Here is a 21600-nt window from a genome sequence, read left to right as displayed (position 1 = left end):
GGAAAGGCTTTTCTTTTTGGGGCTATGGTTCTCTCTGTTACCTGGCTTTGGGAGGATCACGCAAGGCACAGCGGGTGGGGCAGGAGATACCTGTCCAAACAGTCATATTAGCTCCTCAGCCTTGACCGTCCCTGGAGGAACAGATATTGTGTGTCTTGAACAGGTGACACCAGCGGCTGTTAGGCCACCAGCCTGTAGACTTTTCCTATAGTGTCAAATGGGGCTTTAAAAGTGAGTTACTTGAAAATACTTAACCCTGGAATTTTCTCATAAAAACACATGATATAGGACCTTTGAGGACTTGGATGGTGGGTAACCCTGGGCTCCTGTTTTCCCAGGAAGCACCCCGCCAGCACCACACAACGGCTGCGTCCTTCAGGCGAAGCAGGAACTTACCCACACCTGGCCCCCTTCACGCATATTCTCTTACTCCATGAAGTAGCTGGAACTAAGCTGTAGACCCCATGCACAACCTGCACTAATAAGAATACAGCGCATGCGAGAATTGTCTCTGTTGTTTGCTAACGCTGGTTCTCTTTTCCTGATTTCCCAGTCTGTGATTGCAACGGGAAGTCCCAGCAATGCATCTTCGATCAGGAACTTCACAGGCGGATCGGGAACGGGTTCCGCTGCCTCCACTGCAGCGACAACACTGCTGGCATCCACTGCGAGCGCTGCAAGGAGGGGTTCTACCGGCAGAGAGAAAGAGACCGCTGTTTACCCTGCAACTGTAACTCCAAAGGTAGCTGGGGAAAGGGCAGAGGAAGAGGGAGACGGCGAGGGGAGGAAGAGAGGGAGGGAGGAAGAAGCAAACAGGCCAAGAGAGAGGCTTTCAACTTCTAGGACAACCGGACACTAGGACAATCTGAAAACAAATGTGTTTTTCTCAAGTCTGGATTGCAGGAACCAGCTGGTGTCTTTAGGGCACGTTGGTTTGAATTCTAGCGCCAGGAAACACAGGATTACTTGTCCTGGCAGGTGACAGTCTTTGACCAGGGACAAAGGAAGCTTGCAGTCTTCATAGCTCCTCGTATCTACAACCATCCTTTGTCCACCCTCTCAGAAAGTAAGGGATTAGAAAGACATGTTCCTGGTACTATGCTAAGTGCTAGGGATATAGAGTGGTACTAATAGAAAAGACAGAAAAATAAATAGGCAGATTAGTGTCTTTCACAAGGTTGTTAACAAGAAAAGGTAGAATTAACAAACAGGAAGCACCTACCACTGTAGCTGGTTCATAGAAGGGCTCTTCTTTGTTGTTTTTGTTTTCTAAAATGTATCACCCAGTGCCGTATTTGTAAAGCTGTAGGTAGTATTACATACAACATACTCGATTCATGGCAGGCAGACAGTAAAGACAAGTTAGGAAAAATAAAGAGGGAGAGGTAGGTAGTTTTGTTAAATAAGTTGGGTTTCTTATTTTTAAATGACTTTATTGTCTATCATCTTAGCAGCACCTGTTTCACCTCTTTGCTAGAAAGTGTTGAACAGCATCGTATGATAAACACGAACCCACCTAAAGGCATTCACAACCTAGTGCAGGGCAGTGACTCAGCCGCTCTGTGGAGCCAATTCCTAGCAGCAGCTGGAAGCATCTGAAAGAAGCAGACTTTGGTTCCACGAGGCGTGGCTGATGGAGTATGTTGGAGAGTCTCACAGAAAACTGGGGTGACCCTGTTGTCATATAGACCCACATCCCAGGAACCACCTCCAAACCACCAGAGTTGCTGTTAGGATGTGGTTTGAGTCAGCTTTGCTGCACTTTGTGGTGTAGAATCAGCATCCAGAACCTTTGGGATTTAGCAGTTCTCCTAAAGGATTTTGTAAAGAAAAACCAAAAGAAAAACCATTCCATTTTAATGGGCATTTAACCCCCCTGAAGAGCCTACATCCCCTGAGGCTATGTGGCTTCACTGTGAGTCGTGGGAGCCGGGTCCTCCCAGCAAAGCGATGGGTAAGAGTATAATTAGAAATGTACTTGGCTCACCTGGAAAGCCTGGCCTAGGACGGCCAGTAGTCTCCAAGAGGACACGGAGCCTGTCGCCGAGCGAAGGGAGAGGGTAATGGGCTTGTAGTCCGTCACCCATCCAGCAGCAGTGAGCCTGGCTCTCTCTTTTCCTTTGGGGAACAGCCACCCCGGGCTCAGTGAGGTCCCCGCGATGACTTACATCTTGTGTGGTAGCTACTGTGCGTCACTCTCAGAGGAAGCGAGTGCCAGGCACTTTGCTAGGTGCTTTCATCCAGCAATTAATTTAATCTCCATAAATAGCCTTATGAAGAGGGTGCTATTATCATTTCCATTTTACAAATGAGGTAGCAGAGGCTTAGAGAGGGAGGCAGGAGACTCATATAAGGTTGTAGAGCTGTGTGGGTTCCAGCCTCAGGTGTGCCGATTGAAGATCGTAATGTTGGGTACAGGGGTTGGTTTCTGGAGCCAGACGGCCCGGGGTCAAGTCTTGGCACTGCCACCGCCGCTGTGTCACTCTGGGTTTGCTCTTGAAGCTCCGCTCTCCCCGTGTCCTCATCTGTAAAAGGGCCTTCATGCTATTTATGTCACAGCATCATGTAAGGATAAAATGATGTTTGTTAAGCACACGAGAGGCAACTTGGAAAAGCCATGTCATTGTTTTTCTTATTAGGACAGAGGTCAGGGTCTCAATCCTCTGGAATGCTGGCTTAGAAAAAAAAAATTACACACCAGCTTAGGAAGAAGCCTTAATTAAACTATTTATTAACGTTTTATCACGAACCATCCTGAAATTGGCAGTGAATTTTTCAAACCTTTTTGACAGAGCTAGTGCATGGCCTAAAATCTCCCAGCAAGCGATTACGAGAGCTAAAGTTGTAATGCAGCTGTTCCAATCAAGAACTATTCCCTTTTATTCCCTCCATGTGGAAAAAAAAATCAGAATGGTGTCCTTTATCTCCAACAGCAGATAATTAGATGTCCAGAAAAACGTTGTGGCTATTACCCCTAAGATCTGGGTTGTGCTTTATAGTTTTCCAGAACCCTTTTGCGTACTATGTCTTCCTTCTGTGCATGTTAACACGCTCCGCCAGCACTGCCAAGATGAGGAGACTAGCCCTAGGGCCCGCGCTGCCCGGCCCGAGTGGCGTGTTGGTGACCGAGACTGTCCCCCCGCCCGAGTGTCGTGTCCAGCTGCACACGGGCTGCATAGGTCACTAGACCAGTGGCACAAGATCAATTCCCAATGTAATTTCTGTCTCCTCATCAACCAGAGGATACTTTTCACTTTCAAATGATAACTTTCCAGCGGAAATGATTGTACATTCAATTTCAAATACAGGAAAGTACCTCTTACTCCAAAATGCTATCACTCCGTGAATGGCAAGTGAAGCCAATAGCATTCATAATCCCGGGGGTGGTCACAGCTGTGGATTTCATATCAATTTCTCAAACACAGCACAACTAGACTCATTTTTATGTGATGACTTTGTGGGCTCAGCAACAAGACTGAGCTATCTTCAATTCTTGTAACCACATGTATAAGCCCTGATACCTTTTCGCCACCGCTCTGAAATTCACTGTGTGTGTGTATGTATTTCTTTCTCCCACGACACCTACATTCTTGAGATCTGTGCGGACATCAATGATAGTGGATTTGTTCTCTTAATTTTATTATTTTTTTTACATATCTATGACCCTGACAGTCAGGTACTCAGACTCTAACATTTGAGTTATTCTTTAAAATGTGTCCTAAATAATAATTATTTCATTATTATTAAATATAATGATTCAATGATAGTCATGTTATTGTAAAATATAAGTATATGTTTATACATATAGGGTTCTCTAGAGGAAGTATGCTCTCTCAGTATAAATTTTACAGGTTAATCATTTTAGAATACTTCCTGAGTCCTCAAATGCATGTAGACTATATGTACATAAACCCTGAAAGTGCTCATTGGATCAGAGACTTAAAGCAGGAAGCTTTTCTCATCTGTTCTTAAAAGCCAGCTGTTCACAGCCCCCTCGTGATGTAGGAATTGGGACAGGTGTTTTTATATTAGTGAGACACTTGGAAAGCCCAGTGCTGTTATTTCGGAAGTTTTAGTACATGAAATGAAGTAGTCATGTTCACTGCAAAGCCGGTGTGCTTTGCAAGGCTTCAGGGAGGCCTAGAGATAATGTAGAAGCTACATTTCTTGAGCATCTGCTATGCATGAGATCCTGAATTAGGCGCTCTATACATTTTAGCTCAAAGGTTTACAATAGCTCTATAAGGCATAGGTTGTTATCCCCTCTTCAAAGAAGTGATGAATGAGCAGTTTGCCCAAGGACACAAGCAAATAAGTGGCAGAGCTGCTATTTGAAGTGAGACATGTCAGACTTCAAAGCCTGGGCTCTTTCTGTGACCCCCCAGCTTCCAGAGCTGTATTCTCTAGACAGCATCCCAAGATACTCTGTGTTCCTCAAGGTAATAATAGGTGTTTACTGTAAGAATGTCAGATAATGTTTGGGCATTCAAAATTGAAGCTTCGTGCCTACTGACTGTACAACTATGTGATAAACCTTTGAAAGATTTAGTATGTACCATTCCCCAAACTCTTTTGAACATGGAATGTCTATTTTCATGAGATGACTGTAAATAACCTTCAGAAGGATGTTTTATAGAGTACCATTTGGGGCTATTTGGGCCAAACCCAAAAGCAAAATGCCATCTTCTTCATCCTATAAGCATAATTCACTTCTGAAAGACTGCAGAGGGAGTTTTCTTAAGTCAAAAGCGTAATTTCCATGGGGAAAAAAATATGTTTCTCAGTCCCAGATCGACATCCATTTCCGTTAAAAACAACTAAATTGTATTAAGGAACTATTTCTTCTACTGAATGTTACTTATCGTAGTACCATTCTAAACATTTTTCCTTTTTAGCTGTTCGCTGTTTATAGAACAGTGAGTGAGCATGGCCACCTCTAAATGCCAAACCCAACAAGCAGCTTCTCTCCATTCTCCTCTTGTTAAATGTCCTCTCGTCTTAGATCCTGAAAACTGTTCCACCCTCCTCCTCCTCCTTTAACTCTCCTTCGAAGCTCTCCCCGCTTGGCCTCTACTGTTCTGAGGCTTCTTCCCTCTCTGATCACGCCTTCCCTCAATCCCTGGGACTTCGTTTCTGTGCCAGGCACACACCCTGCCTTCTCTATCCAGAGCAAGCTTCTCCTTCCTTATTCACCCTGAAAACTTCACCTCGGGCCTCTCTCTTGAGTTCCAGACCGACATTTCCACCTACTGTGCCACCAGAAACTCAAGTTCATGGTGTCTAAACTACACTCAGTGTCTCCTCAGGGCGATTCAACCCCAGACCCTGCTCCTCCCTTCCCTTCGGTAAAGAGCACCCCATTCCATCTCATTGTGCCCTCCAAGCCCTTGGCGTCACCCACGTGACCCCTGCCCCCCATCACTCATTTCCCAGAAGTCACCAAAGTCTGCTCATTCTGCACCCACAGTGGCTCTCCCAAGGTTTCCTTTCTCCCGTCCTCTGCTGCCTCCTCTACTCCTGGCCATTCTGCCTCGGAGAATTCCTTTCATGGGAGGCTGCTGGCCTGACCCACCCCGCACCATCCTGCAGGTGGCTCTAGGGTTGTCTTTCTGAACCACGGGTCTGACGGTTCCTGAACCTCGGAGAGTTCCCTATCACCCACAAATGGATCTCTTGTCCTTCTGTCGGTGTTTAATTATCACATAACGTCAATGTCAGTGGTAGCTAGCATGAGCTAATACATACAAAGCACCTAACTCAGGGTCTCAGATGTCGTAGGTCCTCAAAAAATGCACTTTAGACTATTATCACGGAGGCCCCCTATGCCTTCCAAAGTTGACCTGGAGTCTTTCACAGACTCTGTGAATGGGACTAATTCATTTCATGTTCCACGTGTGCCATAAAAGCCTTTACATGGGCACAGAGCCAATACCTTTATAGATTTGAATTAAAAGGTCACAGAAGGATAACAGATTTTTCTTGTTAGTGTTCTATCGGCTGTTCAGAGAATGAACAGCCTAGTTATCACAGTGGGGACATACAGATTGTTTTATGACTCTGCCAGCCGCAGGAAAATTAAATAAAGTAGGCGAGGCATACCTCTAGCCAACCTCCACCTCGTCGTGTGGCTCCTTCCTCGGTCCTTTCACAACATCCCTGTCCCTTTCTGGGCTTCTGTGCATTGATGCAGTGAATTGCTAGGCCTCTTCTTTGTGCTGGGCGCTGTGCTGAGTGCTGGAGACCCAGCGGGGAACGTGAGCTGAGGCCATAAGTAAGCAGGGCTAGGGCCCCGGTAGGGGTGGGAGGTATGGTGTAGATATGAGAGTCAGAGAAGGCTTCTCCAGAGAAGTCATATTTAATCAAGCCCTGAGTGCAGAGGGAGCCCGCTTAGGAAGTTCCGGGGCAGGAGCATTCCCGGGGCAGGGAGCAGCAGGTGCGAAGGCCCTGGGGAGGGAAGCAGTTCAGCACCTTCTGGGAGCAGTGTGAAGAGCTTGGGGGCTGGAACTTCCTGAAGGAGGGGAGGGGATGAGGTAAGAGAGGTTGAGGCTTATGGGCCACGATAGAGTTTGCATTTTATTCTGCTCCTAGTGGGAAGCCACCAGAGGACTTAGATGAATGATATGATCTGAATTTCATTTTAAAATGAGCCCTCTGGCTTCTACATAGAGGCTGGCACATAGGGAGGCAGGGAGGTGAGGGCAAGGGGGTTCCAGGAGAACCGGGGTGGCGGAAGGGCGGGTGGTCGGTTCCAGAGAGGCACGTCTCGTTGTCGTGAGCACCGCTTGTCTTTCATCAACACTCCACCTGCGAGGACTCCTTTACAAGGAAGAACAGGTCTATAGAAGATCAATCACAGGGCAAGTGCTCTGGTGCACCAAACGGGAGAAGAGGCACATTCTCCTCATTGCTCACAAGGAGTGATGCTCCAGGGACAAAAATCGCTACCCCTCCAGGTTAAGAGGCCTTTTTGTCCCCTTCAACAAAAATCACACCATTCCGACACTAACCCTTCACAGATGGCTTTTGCCTGCCAGGGAGATGGGAGGCTGTGGCTCACTGTCTCATGCCTGCTTCTCCCAGAAGGCTGATGCCCACTCCCAAGTGTTCCCCTTGACAAACTTCTTTGAAGAAGCAGTGGCTTACACACTACTGAATGTTGAAAGGAGGGAGGCATACACACTGAAATGCTTCCAGGAGCGATTTCCATCCCTTTCCCAGAAGAAGACAACTTTGGCCATTGGAATGGCTCTGCTGGGCAGATGCAAACCCACACGATGTAAGAATTGCTGGAGGCAGCAGGTGGTGGTTATTCCTTAGTATTTATCGTCACCCGTAGGGTGACTGTTGCTTCCTAACACCGTATAAGTGACATGTTTCCTTTTTTTCTTTCCTTTCCCCTACCTTTTCGGTTGCAGGTTCTCTTAGCGCTCGGTGTGACAACTCTGGACGGTGCAGCTGTAAGCCAGGTGTGACAGGAGACAGGTGTGACCGATGTCTGCCAGGCTTCCACACACTCACGGATGCTGGGTGCACCCAAGACCAAAGGCTACTGTAAGCACCGCGCCCACCACTGCCGTCTCCGCCGAGCATAATGCCAATTATATCAATAGCTGTGACCACTTAGAGTTCCTGAGCACCTACTGTGTGCCAAACACTGCTTTGAGAACTTCATGAGGGCCATCTCATTTAACTCTCACAATAACCCTAAGAGGCCGGGAATACCATGACACTCATGTTAAAGATAAGAAACTCATACCATGAGAGGTCAACTAAGGTGTCCAATGTTACTAGTGAAAGTGGATGTAATAGTCAGGCCCACAGCCTTTGTTCAGGAACCCATGTTCTTAACCTTGACAATGGCCTCCGCTTTAGATGCACAAAGATGGAGGTAGAGAGTCTTATAATCTTTACCTGGGGCCCATTGTAACCCAAATGAGCTAGGAGTAGAGGGCTTTCGTGTATCACCTCAATCCCTGTTAGTCCGAAGCAGCTTCTGTCCCTCCTCACATTCCTTTCTGGAAGAGGGTGGAGCCTGCGTTGTAAATCACAAAACCAGCCCACAGGGATGTAGGGCTGCGGGCGCTGGCACGGCCCAGGGGAGGGGGAGCGTGGCAGCGAAGCCGGTAGCCAGAGGCCCTCCGCGGAGGACTCGCGTCCCGCTGCCCACTTTTCCAGCTTCGTGTCACAGGAGAGCAGCCCTCCAGCCACGCGTGGTCTGCCGTGCAGTCATCAGTGTCCCGAATTCTCTTACCCTCTGGGCCTTTGCATAGATTGTCCTCTTCCGGTCTCCCTGCCCGCTTTTTAATTCTCTTCAGAGACCTGTCCCTGAACCCAGTCTCCGTTTTGCAACCTTTTTAAAACATGAAGTAGATCATATCGCTTCTCCGCTTGAAGCCTCTGTTAGCTCCCTTTCCCACTAAGAATGAGTCTCGGCTTCTCGCTGCGGCCAGTGGGGCCTTGCGAGGTCCCGCCAGCCTCCCCACCCTCCGTAGGCTCCCCTCCGCCCGACTTCTCTCCACCCTCCCTCGCGCTCCCTGCACTCCAGCCACAGCGGCCTCCCTTCCCTCCTCCGAAGGAGCCAAGAATATGTGACCTGGCCCTTGGCCTAGAGCGCTGTGCCTGCCCCCACAGCCACACAGAGCTTCCTGGGGCTCCATGCCTGCTGCACCCATCTCCCCACAAGGCCCTCTCGGACCCCGCCATGTTCTGACTGTTGTTTTACTTCAGGTCTCTTATTTTCTATATCTACTTGCCTGTCTGTCCCACCCACTAGAATCTGAGCGCCATTATGGCTTTGTCTTGTTCACTGCTGTGGCCCTCTGGGAGGAGGCGCGGAGAGGATGTCCCAGCTCGGCTACAGCTGTCATCTGCTTTATTGTCATTGCTGTCCTCGTATCTGCCCCATCTGAGACTCCCAGACAACATGGCTATTTCCCATGTCTTAGTATCCCCAGTGCTTAGCAACCAGTAGACCTGGTACCATATAATAGTTGTCAAGGAGTCTAGATAAGTAGTGGGGAGGGGCTAAGGCAGGGAGGAGACCATGGGAATCGAAAGGCGAAGATTGGGAACAAAAGCTTCAAGAAGCCTGACAGGACTTGGCATCCATTGGACGAGGAATGTAAGGGAGAGGGAGAAGTCAAATTCAAATTCAGGTTTGGGCAGGATTTGGATGGGGTCATAAGGCAGTCAGAGGAGGAGCAGATCAGAAGAGAAAAGAGGACACAGTTGGTTTTGGACCCATGAGATAAATACACATGACTGTGTTCCAAACTGAGTGACAGAGACCAGAGCTTTGAGCCAGAGACTGGGCCCTCATTGGTAGTCACTGGTCTGCACAAGACAAGGAGATTGTGCCAACATCTATAAGGAAAGACTTTATTGAGAAAGTCTTGTCCCCTCAAATGAGCCAAACTCAACAATTGCACTCATGAGATATGAAAACATATATCTGCTCAGAAACTTGTACGCAAATGGTCATAGCTCCATTATTCATAATAGCTAAAAAGTGGAAACAACCTAAGCCTCCATCAGCCAATGAGTGGATAAACAAAATACAGCGTGCCCACATGATAGGATTTTATTCAGCCATAAAAAGAATGAAGTACAGACATGGATGAACCTCAAAAGCATAGTAAGTGAAAGAAGCCAGGCACAAAAGGCCACACACCGTATGATTCCATTTACAGGAAATGTACAGAATAGGCACATCCACAGAGGCAGGCAGCTGATTAGCAGCTGCCCAGGGCCAGGGGTAAGATGTGTGTGGGGGGGGGCTTGCTGAAGGGTACAGGGCTTCCTTGTGGAGTGATGAAGAGATTTTAAAGTTGTGGTGATGACTGTTAACTTTGAGAATCTACCAAAAAACATTAGACTGTACATTTAAAATGAGTGAGTCACATAGCATGGGAATTATAGCTGTACAAAAGTGTTACCAAATGAAAGATCTGAATGAACTAAAATAGCAAGTAGATGAGAGTGGTCATCATGAAAGCAGACATCATTGAATTAAACAATAGAAAAACAAAGGATAAATTTTTTTTTAAATGTCAACTGAACCAAACTGAATAGCTCAGTGATGAACTTGGTTTCCATTCCATTCCGGCATAAAGCCCCTCCTCTCTTTAGGGGTAGGTAGCAAACAGTTCATGGACTGGCTGCCACCCCAGATTACACTAAGAGTAGCACCAGCATAGACAGATGGGTCCTTAAAGGGTCGGAGAGGCACGAGCATGACAAGGACAGCTAAGAAAGACCTCATTGAAGGTGAAAGATTTGCTCAAGTTTGGTGACATTTGCTTATGAGCACTTGATCTTTATGTGGATAGTTGCAAAGCATTTGGAAACATTCCTAACTTTTGTTTCTTTCTTTCCCAGAGACCCCAAGTGTGACTGTGACCCAGCTGGCATCTCAGGACCTTGTGATGCGGGCCGCTGTGTCTGCAAGCCAGCTGTCACGGGAGAGCGCTGTGATAGGTCTGTGTGAACTGTGGCCCTGCGGACTCCGCAGGGAGATCCCCTTGGGCCACTAGCTTCAATCGCCCCCTAGTGCATGAACTTCTTGCCCTCTGCCCTCAAAAACTATGCTTTAAAAAAAAATACAACTGAGTCCCCAAATCTCACTGGGCTCCACGCTTCTGCTGTGGCCCCTTCTCTTCGTTTGCGCCAGTGTAGAGGCACAGGACCCCGGGGAGTCCGCTCGCCAGCTGGCTCCAAATCCAGGTGCTCAGATGCCAGGTGGTGTGCAAAGATGGGGTCACGTGACTCCGCTTGCTGCCAGGAAAGTCCTGACCTAATTAAACATGTTGGGGAAAATGCCCGTACGAGGGAATATCGCCACGCATGGCCATATTTAACCATCGTGTGCAGAAAGGGAACCACCCAATGATGGCATGGTGGCTGCGTGCATGCACACGAACAAGGGAGACGTGAGAGCCCGCTGGGCCCCAGGCCAAGCCTGGGCAGGTGGCCCCGGGAGCAGAGACCCACCCTCAGCTGCTGCCATAGGACATTCCTCCCATACTAACTGCTCAGACTCAAACCTCAGCCTGCCCCTAGGACGGTTGCGGGCAGAGGGCTGCGGCTTGGCTCCAGAGGTAAAGGCTTCCTCCTTGCTTCCTTACAAGCAAGAAAGCAGTTCTTTGGCATCCTGCCAAATCACTTCTACCTGGGCAGGGGCAACACCAGACACATTCTGAGCTACTGAGGTCGGGGTGGGGAAACAGCCTCAGGATTAAAAGAGGAGTCACTTTTTGACAACGTTTTTCATTTCAAAATCTAACAGAGACGTAAAAAGCCGCATGAAACCAGTGTTGCCAGCACCACCAATTATACAAAATAGACCTTTGCTAAACGTGTGCTGTCCCAACAGCACCCTCCCTCCCTCCTAGAAGCAACCACAATTCTGACTTCTAGGTCCTGGATCCTTGCCTTTCTTCATCATTTCTTATGCAAGAGCATCCCTACAAACACGGGTGTTTAGTTTTGCCTGATTCTCTTCACTTTCCTCCCCTGCTCTCCCTTCCTTTCCCATGCCCTCTTCGCCTTTCTGGACCCTTCACCTTTCTTTCTGTCTTTCCTTCCTTCTTTCTTTCTTTTTCTTTCTTTCTTTTCTTTCTTTCTTTCTTTCTTTCTTTCTTTCTTTCTTTCTTTCTTTCTTTCTTTCTTTCTTTCTTTCCTTCTTTCTTTCTGTCTTTCCTTCCTTCCTTCTTTCTGTCTTTCTTTCTTTCTGTCTTTCCTTCTTTCTTTCTTTTCTTTCTTTCTTTCTCTCTTTTAATCTACAGGTTTCCTCCGTAGAAACCATAATGATTTTTTAAACCCATAGAGGAAAAAAAAACATGCCTATTCAGTGACAGCTGTTCTCTAAAGCTTCGCAGCTGACTCACTTTACTGTGATTTTGCACAATGCGCACTCCCATCTGTGGTCCAGTGGTTAGACCGCATGGTTTAGAAACAGATGTACTTGAGTTTGAATATTACCTCAGCCACTGACCAGCTGAATGACCTTCAGCAAGCGTCATAGCTTCATCACCTCCCTGGGTCTCCTCCTCCAAGAAAATTGGAAATAACAATTCCTGTCTTGTAGGGGTGTCATGAGGGTTAAATGGGAGAGCACACATTTGGCGCCGGGTGTATCCTTTAAGTGCTAAAATAAATGATACTTGAAACTATCATTCTTTCAGGAAGGATGTCGTAAACTTGAACAGAGCAAAAAACAATCCCTCCCTAGCTTCCCCTGCCCTCTTCTCTGTGACCCCGACATCTGGGACTTGTCTGGCGGCTCAGGCCGGGAGAGGGGTGGAACTCCAGCCTACACTTTGCTTTTGGAGAGAGCCTCTAGCCACCCTTTGTCATGTTCTCACCTGCCCCTCTCCTGGGTGGGCCAGAGCCCTGGTACAAGAAGCAGAGGTGACAGGCAACACCTAGTGGTCTGGTGGCGGTGGGGGTCAGCACAGCGGAGTGGGTGCTGGGACTGGAGCATTTGCTTTCCTTCCCTGGCCGCCCACTTCCCGCCCTTTTGTACCCATTAAGCCCTTTCACCAGGGCGGGCCAGCTCTGCAGAGCCCTGCTCTCCCCCACCCCGTTGTCCCTGTGACCTCCACTCGGTTCCTCACCACGAATGGGGAAAATCACTCAGTTTCCAAACCACCAATTCAAACATGATTCTGGTGCAGCAGAGGGAGAGAAGGTGCATGCTCCTCATGCTCTGTCACTGGGGCGCTGGGGTGTCCCCGGTGGTCTGGGAGCGGGGGTGGCAGGTGCAACTCAGTGGGAATGAACAGGGCCGGTGGGAGAGAAAGTGGAGAATATGATCAGTCATCATATTCTCTATATGGAGTAAGAAACAACCTGTAATATTGGCCTGATTTCTAAAACACCTCTGCAGGTGCCGACCAGGCTACTATCACCTGGATGGGGGAAACCCTGAGGGCTGTACCCAGTGTTTTTGCTACGGGCATTCTGCTAGCTGCCACAGCTCTGGGGACTACAGTGTCCATAAGATCACCTCCAACTTCCATCAAGGTGAAGTATTCTGTTTTCTAGAGTTCTTGTTTTTGACATTGTATAGAGCTTTTTGTGCCTACGTCTCGCCATCCCCAGGATGGGATTCTCAAGGCATCTAGCTTTTCATGTGCATTATTTTTACGGAGCAATACCGTAGACTCTGGGGTCTTGAGAAAGTTAGAGTTGACAGTTTACTCATATTAGTGTATGAATACCTTAAGAGAATAACTAAAAAAAGACCAGGTTTTCATTTCCCTGAGTTTCCCATCTCCATCTGTTTCAAAACCACAAAGATTCATTCATTGGATGGGGAAGGGCGGTTATGAATGTCTTCCTGGAATTCACATTCACTAACAATACTGTTTTCACATACGTTAAATGAGTTAATTTATATGAAATTAGTTCCCAAGCTACAAAGCACCATAAAAACATGGGAAATTGATGATTCCAACTCTGAATTTCTCTTTGAATGTACTGGACCCTCTTACCTCACTAAGGCCAGACACTGTTAATGTAAATAAAATAAGATTGCAATGTACAGGCAGATGAAAACGTGCTCTCTTCTTACAAGAGATTCAAAGACAAGAAGTCAAAGCAGCTGTGGGGTGAGGGCAGGTAAAGTTGAGACCCAAGCAGAGAGGTGCCTGGGGAGTTTTGAGGACTGCACATAAGTGTGGAAATACTAAGAAAACCCCGTTCACCACTAGGACGTTTTGGCGAGCAAGTGTTGCCTTGTTTATCTCAATAGATGGCTCACCCTGATGCAGAGGGGTTTTTTCTGTCTTCCAGATGCCGACGGCTGGAAGGCTGTCCAAAGAAACGGGTCTCCTGCAAAGCTCCACTGGTCCCAGCGCCACCGGGACGTGTTCAGCTCTGCCCGACGATCTGACCCTGTCTACTTTGTCGCTCCTGGTAAGTGTGGCATTTGTCGTCCCATAGAAGCCAACTTACGAGACTAGGAAGTTGGGATAGAAAAACAGAGTTGGAGAATGTGGAAACCTTATCACTCAGTGTCCAGGACGGAAGTATCACCAGAGGACGGTGGGGCTTCAGTTCCATTTGACAAAGTCGTGGTACAATAAAATGGAGCTGGGTGTCCAGGCGGTCAGACCCTGGGGGAAGTTCGTATGTTAATCGAAGGGGAAGTTTCTAAGTTTTCCATCAAGATATAAGAACTGTGGTCAAATCTGTGGGCCTGTTGAAAAGCAGATGGACAAGCAAAAATTAGGCATTTCTCAAAGCTTTAACCACTTGTAAATGTAAAAAATATATATTCACCAGTGGTATGGGAAAGCTGGATGAAAAGCTCTGGCTAAAATTCTAATCCCAGTTGCGTCCTTAGCTCATAATTCCTGATTCCTGGGTGAGCTGTCCTCTTAACCTTTGCAAACTGCAATCCTCTCAGCTGTTCAGTGGGAATGATAAGACCTGCCTCCAAGGATTTTGCCCTCAAATGTGAAGATGTTTGTGATGTTTGTGTGGGGGTGTGGAAAGGCCAGGGGAACTGGCCTAAAGCATTAGGTAACAAATGGCACTATAGCCGATATACCTGGAATCTTTTTTTTTTAAGGATTTTATTTTTTATTTTTAGAGAGAGGGGACAGGAAGGAGAAAGAGAGGAAGGGAAACATCAGTGTGTGATTGCCCCTTGCGTGCCCCTTACTGGGGACCCGGCCCACAACCCAGGCATGCACCCTGACTGGGAATTGAACCGGGGACCCTTTGGTTCACAGGCTGGCACTCAGTCCACTGAGCCACACCAGCCAGGGCCAGAATCTTAACATATTGGTCTGTCAGAGGGCCATGCTAGGGATCATCTAATGCAGTAGTCCCCAGCCTTTCTGACACCAAGGACCAGTTTTGTGGAACGCAGTTTTTCCATGGGTTGGAGTGCGGGGGATGATTTCGGGATGACTCAGGCACGTTACGTTCAAGCTCACCTCCTGCTGTGCAGCCCGGCTCCTATCAGGCCCCGGCCACTGTCAGCCTGTGGCCCAGAGGTTGGGGGCCCCTGATCTAATAGATGGAATTGTCTGATAGTGAGGCCCTTTGAACATTTCAGTAACTGACCTGCCTTTGTAGCCAAGAGCAATGTGGCCACATCCAGTGCCATGAATTGGCTCTTCTGCAAGGGTGGCTTGGGATGGGACTGTGGGCGGGTAATAGAGGACTCCATCGGAAATTGCCAACATTTGTGCAAACTCGCTCACTTGTTTGCTTCTCCAGTTTTACAACTGATCTTGATCTCTTCAAATTCCATTTCACAGCCAAATTTCTTGGGAATCAACAAGTAAGCTATGGGCAAAGCCTGTCTTTTGACTACCGTGTGGACAGGGGAGGCAGACACCCATCTGCCCATGACGTGATCCTGGAAGGTGCTGGCCTGCGGATCACAGCTCCCTTGATGCCACTGGGCAAGACTCTGCCTTGTGGGATCACCAAGACTTACACGTTCAGGTAAGAGGAGAGGCTGGCAGTGGGTGGAACAGAGCAAACTGTGATTGCAGTCCCCTTCCTTTGATCATTCAACAAACTTTTCTGAGCACCTTTTATGTTCTAGCCGTGGTGTTATGTGCTGAGACAAGACACGATTCCTTCCTTAAGCCCCCGACAGGCTAATGGGAGAGAAAAATAAACAGATGGTTACAGTGCAGCTTCTAAGTGATGTGCTACAGAAGGGGGACACAGGTGTTTTGAACACACATAGGCACAACTAACCCACATTGAAGTGATCAAGGACAGTGTCTCAAGAAGATATGGCAAGTAAAGAGCGACTCTCTAAGAAGACCAAAGGGGAACAGTTAACAAGACAGAGAAAATATCATGCTTGAGGAGTTTTGTGGTTAGGGAATTCCAATAGTTAAGCATGAGTGGGGCCTGGAGGGGGTGGGGGCAGAGTAAATGCACTGGGAAGGGAGGTGTGAGAGAGGCAGGAGTGAGCTCGCGGGTGACGCTGTGCGTGTCTGGGGGGCTGCACGTTGTCCTGTGGGATGGGAGTTTTGAATGGTGAGAGAGGCTGGGAAAAGGGGCTGTGCCTTCTAAGTACTCAGTGCTGATTAGAAGCTGGGAAATCAAGATGAAGAAATATGACCTTTGCCCTTCAAGAGTTCATGGTCTAGTAGGATAATACAACATGTTAAAAAGCAAACACAGTACAGTACAAAAATGGCTTTTGTAGTGTGCCTGTTCATGGGGACTCAGGAGGAAAGGAAAGTGCCTGATTCTGTGTGGAGGAGTCCCAGGAAGCTTCCCCGAGGAAGCAGTGTGTGGGCTGAGGACAGAAAGAAGCACGGGATTTTCCCAGGGACAAACTCAAGACAACCCGCACATGTCAGTATCTGTGGGTTTGTGGAAAGACAACACTGGGGCCACTGGCCAGTGATACCTATGGCTGCTACACAGCATGGACAGGGGAGATGGACAGATAAGGCTGAAAAGTCTGGAAAAGGACCCACATAGTGGTCCTTGTAGGTCACGTCCAGCTGCTGTGATTGTGTCCATGCCCATAAGATAATGGAAAGCTTATTGAGACAATGGAGGTTGGGAGGTGGCATGATCAGGTGTGGAGGGTAGTTCCAGTAGAGCCCTTCGCTAGACCATCAGAACACGTATGCAGGGGTTCAAGCGAGGGTTGCCAGAGGCCTAGACCAGGGTAGCAGTAACGGGAATAGAGTTAGAAGACCGATAGCACACACGCCATGTGTACTTAAATTACTGAGCACAACTTACTCCAGTCGTCCACACAAACAGCTTTTCTACCTGGCATGCCCATTCCCACCTTCTTAGCTCGTTGCACTTACTCTGAGATTTAGTTTGTAGGTCCTTCCTTTGTGTTAGCCTTTCAGAACCCCTTTCAGAACCCTGTGGGGTTCCTACGGCATCCTACACAGACACTCAACACGTTGTGTCAGCATTATTTGTTTGCTGGACACTGGCTGGACACTGATCACCTTGTCCCAGTGTCTCTGTGTCTTCCATCCTAATACAGATTCTGACCCAAACCAGGTGCACAGTTAACTGTTATTTAATGAATCGGTGAATGAAACAAAGGGTTAGGATTGTTCCTAGAAGGGCTAGTCCAGGAGAAAAAGAAAAGCAAAAGGAAAACATAAAAAAAAAAAAAATAGTTCAGGGGCTGGAGATAGTGTTAGACACTTTGATGCCAAATTAAGATGGATTAGATGTAGAAGGTGGAAATTGGCTTTTGAAAAGAGTAAGGGAAATGTGCTCAGATAACAAATTGTTTAAACAACATATCCAAAAATGAACAGTAGCTCTTGAGGATCAGAGCTCCTTGACCTCAGAGGTATTTCTACTATTAGGTTTTGCATGACCTGGAACAGAAGTGGTCTCTGAGGACTAGGCCCAGCGCTGGCAGCCATGGACCCGGGAGCTCAGCTCTCTCCCCAGGATCGCCCTCTATCCATGGCATCCTGTGGGGCTTGCACTTCCCACGCAGTGAGAAAGCTCCACGCTCGTGCCCACAAGCATGTGGCTGCTGGTCCGTTGCCCCCTCTCTAAGCAGGACTGCGAAAGGGCTTGGCTGTTCCCACATTCCTGGGCATAATTTGTATCAGGTGTACAAATGATGAGATTTGAAAAGAGTTGGGTTTTTAAGCTTTTGGTTTTTAAATCATGCAGATTAAATGAACATCCAAGCAGTAACTGGAGCCCCCAGCTGAGTTACTTTGAGTATCGGAGGTTACTGCGCAACCTCACAGCCCTGTGGATCCGAGCCACCTACGGGGAATACAGTAAGTGACTAGGGGAAATGAGTGTTCTTAGGCTTTAGCCTAATTTGCTTCAGCTAAGGTTCAGCTACCCAAGCAAGCAGATAAATAAACTACTTGATGGTTTCAATGTAGAGTCTCTATATTAAATTTTTAGGTTCTAGAAATTATTAAAAAGGAGTGTTTCTCTAAAAAGTGTTAAGAATCTCGGAATCCAGGCTGATGATTTGAAGATAATCTGCAGCAAGTGGGCACACAGCCTGTGACACAGACCTCTTTATCCCTTGGGGAGTTTTTCCTTTGCGATGATACTCAGCCCCACCCTGTTCGGACACCATCATGTATTCTGTTAATTGCTTTTATTGAATTTAGCACCTTGGGTCTGCCTAGTCCCAAATGAAGTTATTCAAGTGAGAGTCCCTTCAGCGTTTTAGCATCTGTGTAAAAAGGAAGCACGGCTGCACGCTCCATGTTCACGTCACTGATGCTGCGAATAAAGCAGGACATAGAAAATGTATTTCCTAAGACGTTATTGAGTCTTTACTATGGACCAGGCGCACTGTAACATAGGCGTTGTCTCATTCAATTTCCACAACAAACATGGGAGGTAGATCGCACTGTTACGTCCACCATTGAGGATACTCGTTCATGTGAAGGTTTTGTAACTTGCCCAATTCACACAGCCCACGTGGGTGGAGCCAGAATTTTACATTTGGATTTTCCTGACCCCGGACCCTGTGCTCTCAGTCATGATGGACCGCCATACCTCCACGCACAGCACAGTGATTGAACGCCACCTGTCTACGATAGTGAGCCGAGAAAGATAAAACCCAAGACAGGCCTGACTGACCATCTTTAGACCTTACCACCTTGGGTCAGGCTCCGACTAACCTGTTCTCTCTATTGCAGGTACTGGGTACATCGACAACGTGACCCTGATTTCTGCCCGCCCCGTCTCTGGAGCCCCCGCGCCCTGGGTTGAACAATGTGTGTGTCCTGTTGGGTACAAGGGGCAGTTCTGCCAGGATTGTGCTTCTGGCTACAAAAGAGATTCAGCCAGACTGGGACCTTTTGGCACCTGTATTCCGTGTAACTGCCAAGGGGGAGGGACCTGCGATCCAGACACAGGTGAGTGAAATTAACACCTGGACCAGGGGGTGGGTGCAGCCAGGTGAGGGGGCCTCCCTGGGATGAGATGTGCCTGATTTCATTCTGGAGATGGGAAAGGATTAAGGAAAGTCGGGCTGGAGTCGGGGAAGATGGACGTGGTGCTTTGTTACACTCAATCCTTTTCATTATGGAAATGCCACAAGGTTGTGGGAAAGGTGCTAGGTTACAGGAAATGGCTGTTGTGGCTCAGTGCTGGGTGGGGGGTTGGTGTCAAGTTGCAAGAATTGTACGGGGAGATCAAAGGCAGTGTCAGGGCTGGATGAATGTGCCGACAAACGACCGACCGACCGACCGACCGGTGTCAGGCCGTGGGGGCAGGGGGCACGGGGTTACATTATGGAGAGCAAAGGAAGAGTGTGTCTCCTTAGCACGGGACAGTGAGGGTGAGTGAGACTCGAGGCTGCGGCCATGTTTAGAGTCGGGATGAGGGCAAAGGGGAAGGCCAGGGCTCCCACCCTCCGGGGAAAGCCTCAGAAGGGAAGACTTTGAGCTCCTAAGCTCTGACCCCCAGACGGCATCAGCGGTTCAGGTCGGGGAGGGGTTTCCCCTCCTCATTTCTCTGCTTCTCCGTTCTCCCCGGCCTCCCAGGAGACTGCTACTCTGGGGATGAAAACCCTGACATCGAGTGTGCCGACTGCCCCCTTGGTTTCTACAACGACCCGCACGACCCCCGCAGCTGCAAGCCGTGCCCCTGCCGCAATGGGTTCAGCTGCTCGGTGATGCCCGAGACAGAGGAGGTCGTGTGCAATAACTGCCCCCTCGGGGTCACTGGTAAGGCCAGCGCCTGTGTCACCCTGTGCTGATGCCGTGAGTTCGTGGACAAAGCTTCTATTCCACGGAATTGCTAGGGAATTGTAATTGCTTAGGGTTCATCCAAATGGGCTCGTTCTAAAGATAAGACTATTTCAATGCTTGGGAGGTAAAGCAAGATGAGGAAGGGCAGAGTGTTTGGGGAAGAAACACCTTAAGGTGTCTTAGGAGGTTGGTAATTACAAGATGAAGTTTTCAGACGGAATACATGCTTTAACTCGGTTTTAAAAAATGAACCAAGGCAAAGAAGGAAAACTTAGTGACCTTTGAAATGTCACATCTGTCTGCTGGTCAGTCTGAAAGAAGAGTTAATTTTTTAGCAGTGGCCTTGGGCGTAGCTCTCCAAACCCAACTTTGCCCACCTTCTAGTTGGCTGGCGGGAAGCCCCCAAGGGGCGCTGCTGTGTTTCAAAGCCTGAGACCCCCATGGAGGGCAAGAGCCAGCTCCCTGCCTGGGGGGCTGCTCCTGAGCCCATTGTTCTGGGTGCGGGGTGGAGCTGCGTGTGCTTTCTGCCTCTGCGTCTGGCCTTGCTGCTGAGGGGTGGCCCCCGGGCTTGGCCCTTTGTTCCTTCCAGGTGCCCGCTGCGAGCTCTGTGCCGATGGTTACTTCGGGGACCCCTTTGGGGAACGCGGCCCAGTGAGGCCTTGTCAGCCCTGTCAGTGTAACGGCAACGTGGACCCCAGTGCGTCCGGGAACTGTGACCGCCTGACGGGCAGGTGTCTCAAGTGCATCCACAACACAGCCGGAGTCTACTGTGAGCAGTGCAAAGCGGGCTACTTTGGGGACCCCCTGGCTCCCAACCCAGCAGACAAGTGTCGAGGTAGGACTGTGTCCCCAAACAGGGGTGTGTGTGTGTGTGTGTGTGTGTGTGTGTGTGTGTGTACACGTGTAAGAAGGTACAAATGTGCAAGGCCAACAGCAAGTGATATGGCAATGTTACTTTTGTTCCTCTGACTAGCTAGCCCATGTGCAGCCCAGACCTGTCGTCTGTCAAAGGCCTTAGACCAGTTTCTCCTCTGGCAGGGCTGGAAGGCAGAGCTGGCAGACGGTGAATGGGTAACCCTGGGTGGGAGAAAGGAATAAGGTCAGGTTTACATTCCTAAGTGGAAGAGGAGATAAGATGGGGCCACATCCTCTGCCCAGGCCCAAGGCCGGTGGGCAGCGGCTGCCACACCCGCTATAGGAGGGCAATAAATGACTGGCGACTAAGCCTGAACAAACTGAGGTGCGGGCTGTAAAGTAGCCTAAGACACCCTCTCAGGAAGTCAGTGTAATTGATGTACAGAAAGGTAACAGTCAAAACGTCTCCTAAAGAGATTCGGCTTCAAAGCAGCAGCTATCTGGAGCATTCCTAACGCTGCTTCAGATCAAAGCAAGAATGTGCAGACTGGCCTCTTGCTCAGCCTTTCTTTCGAACCTCAGCACAAGTTATATTCAACAGGCAGGTTCAATTTTAGGGGGCCGGACTCACCCCTTGGTTGCAACGGTCTCAGGCGAGGCCTGGAACTTAGAAGCTTGTTTATTACAAGGTCCAGAGTGGCTCTGGGGACCCAGACTAGAGGACTCCTGATACCCCAGGAGGTTTGCAGGGAGCCCAGAGCCTCCCAGTGACACCAGAGTCACCACCCCTGGAATTGCCTGAGGACCTCTTACAACCTGAGGCTTCTCCCCAGGGGCGCGAATCCTACCTGCTCAACCTGAGTGTTGGCTGTGACGTGCTCAAAAGTACCACATGATAGGTAGGGAAAGCCCACACGACGCTGGCAGTACTGAGTTGGAGTCCAGTTTTTTTTAACATATCTGTTGTATTATTCTGATTCTACCAGTTAATTTCTCTGAGTTTCAGCTTCCTCGTATGGATGAATAATATTTAACTCAAAGTGGC

General features: G+C 48.6%; 1 protein-coding gene across 1 annotated transcript in view; it reads left to right on the top strand.

The window, feature by feature from the left end:
* Positions 1-540: 540 nt before the first annotated feature.
* LAMC2 (laminin subunit gamma 2) overlaps positions 541-21600 on the top strand; it is a gene marked incomplete at its 5' end in the record, with an annotated part of 35652 nt that continues 14592 nt past the window's right edge. Inside the window, 10 exons of the mRNA XM_054587534.1 lie at positions 541-742; positions 7416-7551; positions 10378-10476; positions 12887-13023; positions 13795-13917; positions 15273-15462; positions 17647-17759; positions 18645-18863; positions 19494-19676; positions 20290-20535. Of these exons, the coding sequence (XP_054443509.1) occupies positions 541-742; positions 7416-7551; positions 10378-10476; positions 12887-13023; positions 13795-13917; positions 15273-15462; positions 17647-17759; positions 18645-18863; positions 19494-19676; positions 20290-20535 (1648 nt within the window). The remainder of the gene's footprint in view (positions 743-7415; positions 7552-10377; positions 10477-12886; positions 13024-13794; positions 13918-15272; positions 15463-17646; positions 17760-18644; positions 18864-19493; positions 19677-20289; positions 20536-21600) is intronic.

Source organism: Pteronotus mesoamericanus, unplaced genomic scaffold (genome assembly GCF_021234165.1).
Source record: "Pteronotus mesoamericanus isolate MK-2021 breed Mesoamerican mustached bat unplaced genomic scaffold, CSHL_Meso_final scaffold_1186, whole genome shotgun sequence".
Lineage (NCBI taxonomy): Eukaryota > Metazoa > Chordata > Mammalia > Chiroptera > Mormoopidae > Pteronotus > Pteronotus mesoamericanus.
Note: the sequence above shows the minus strand (reverse complement) of the source record. Positions and strands in the feature narration are given on the sequence as shown.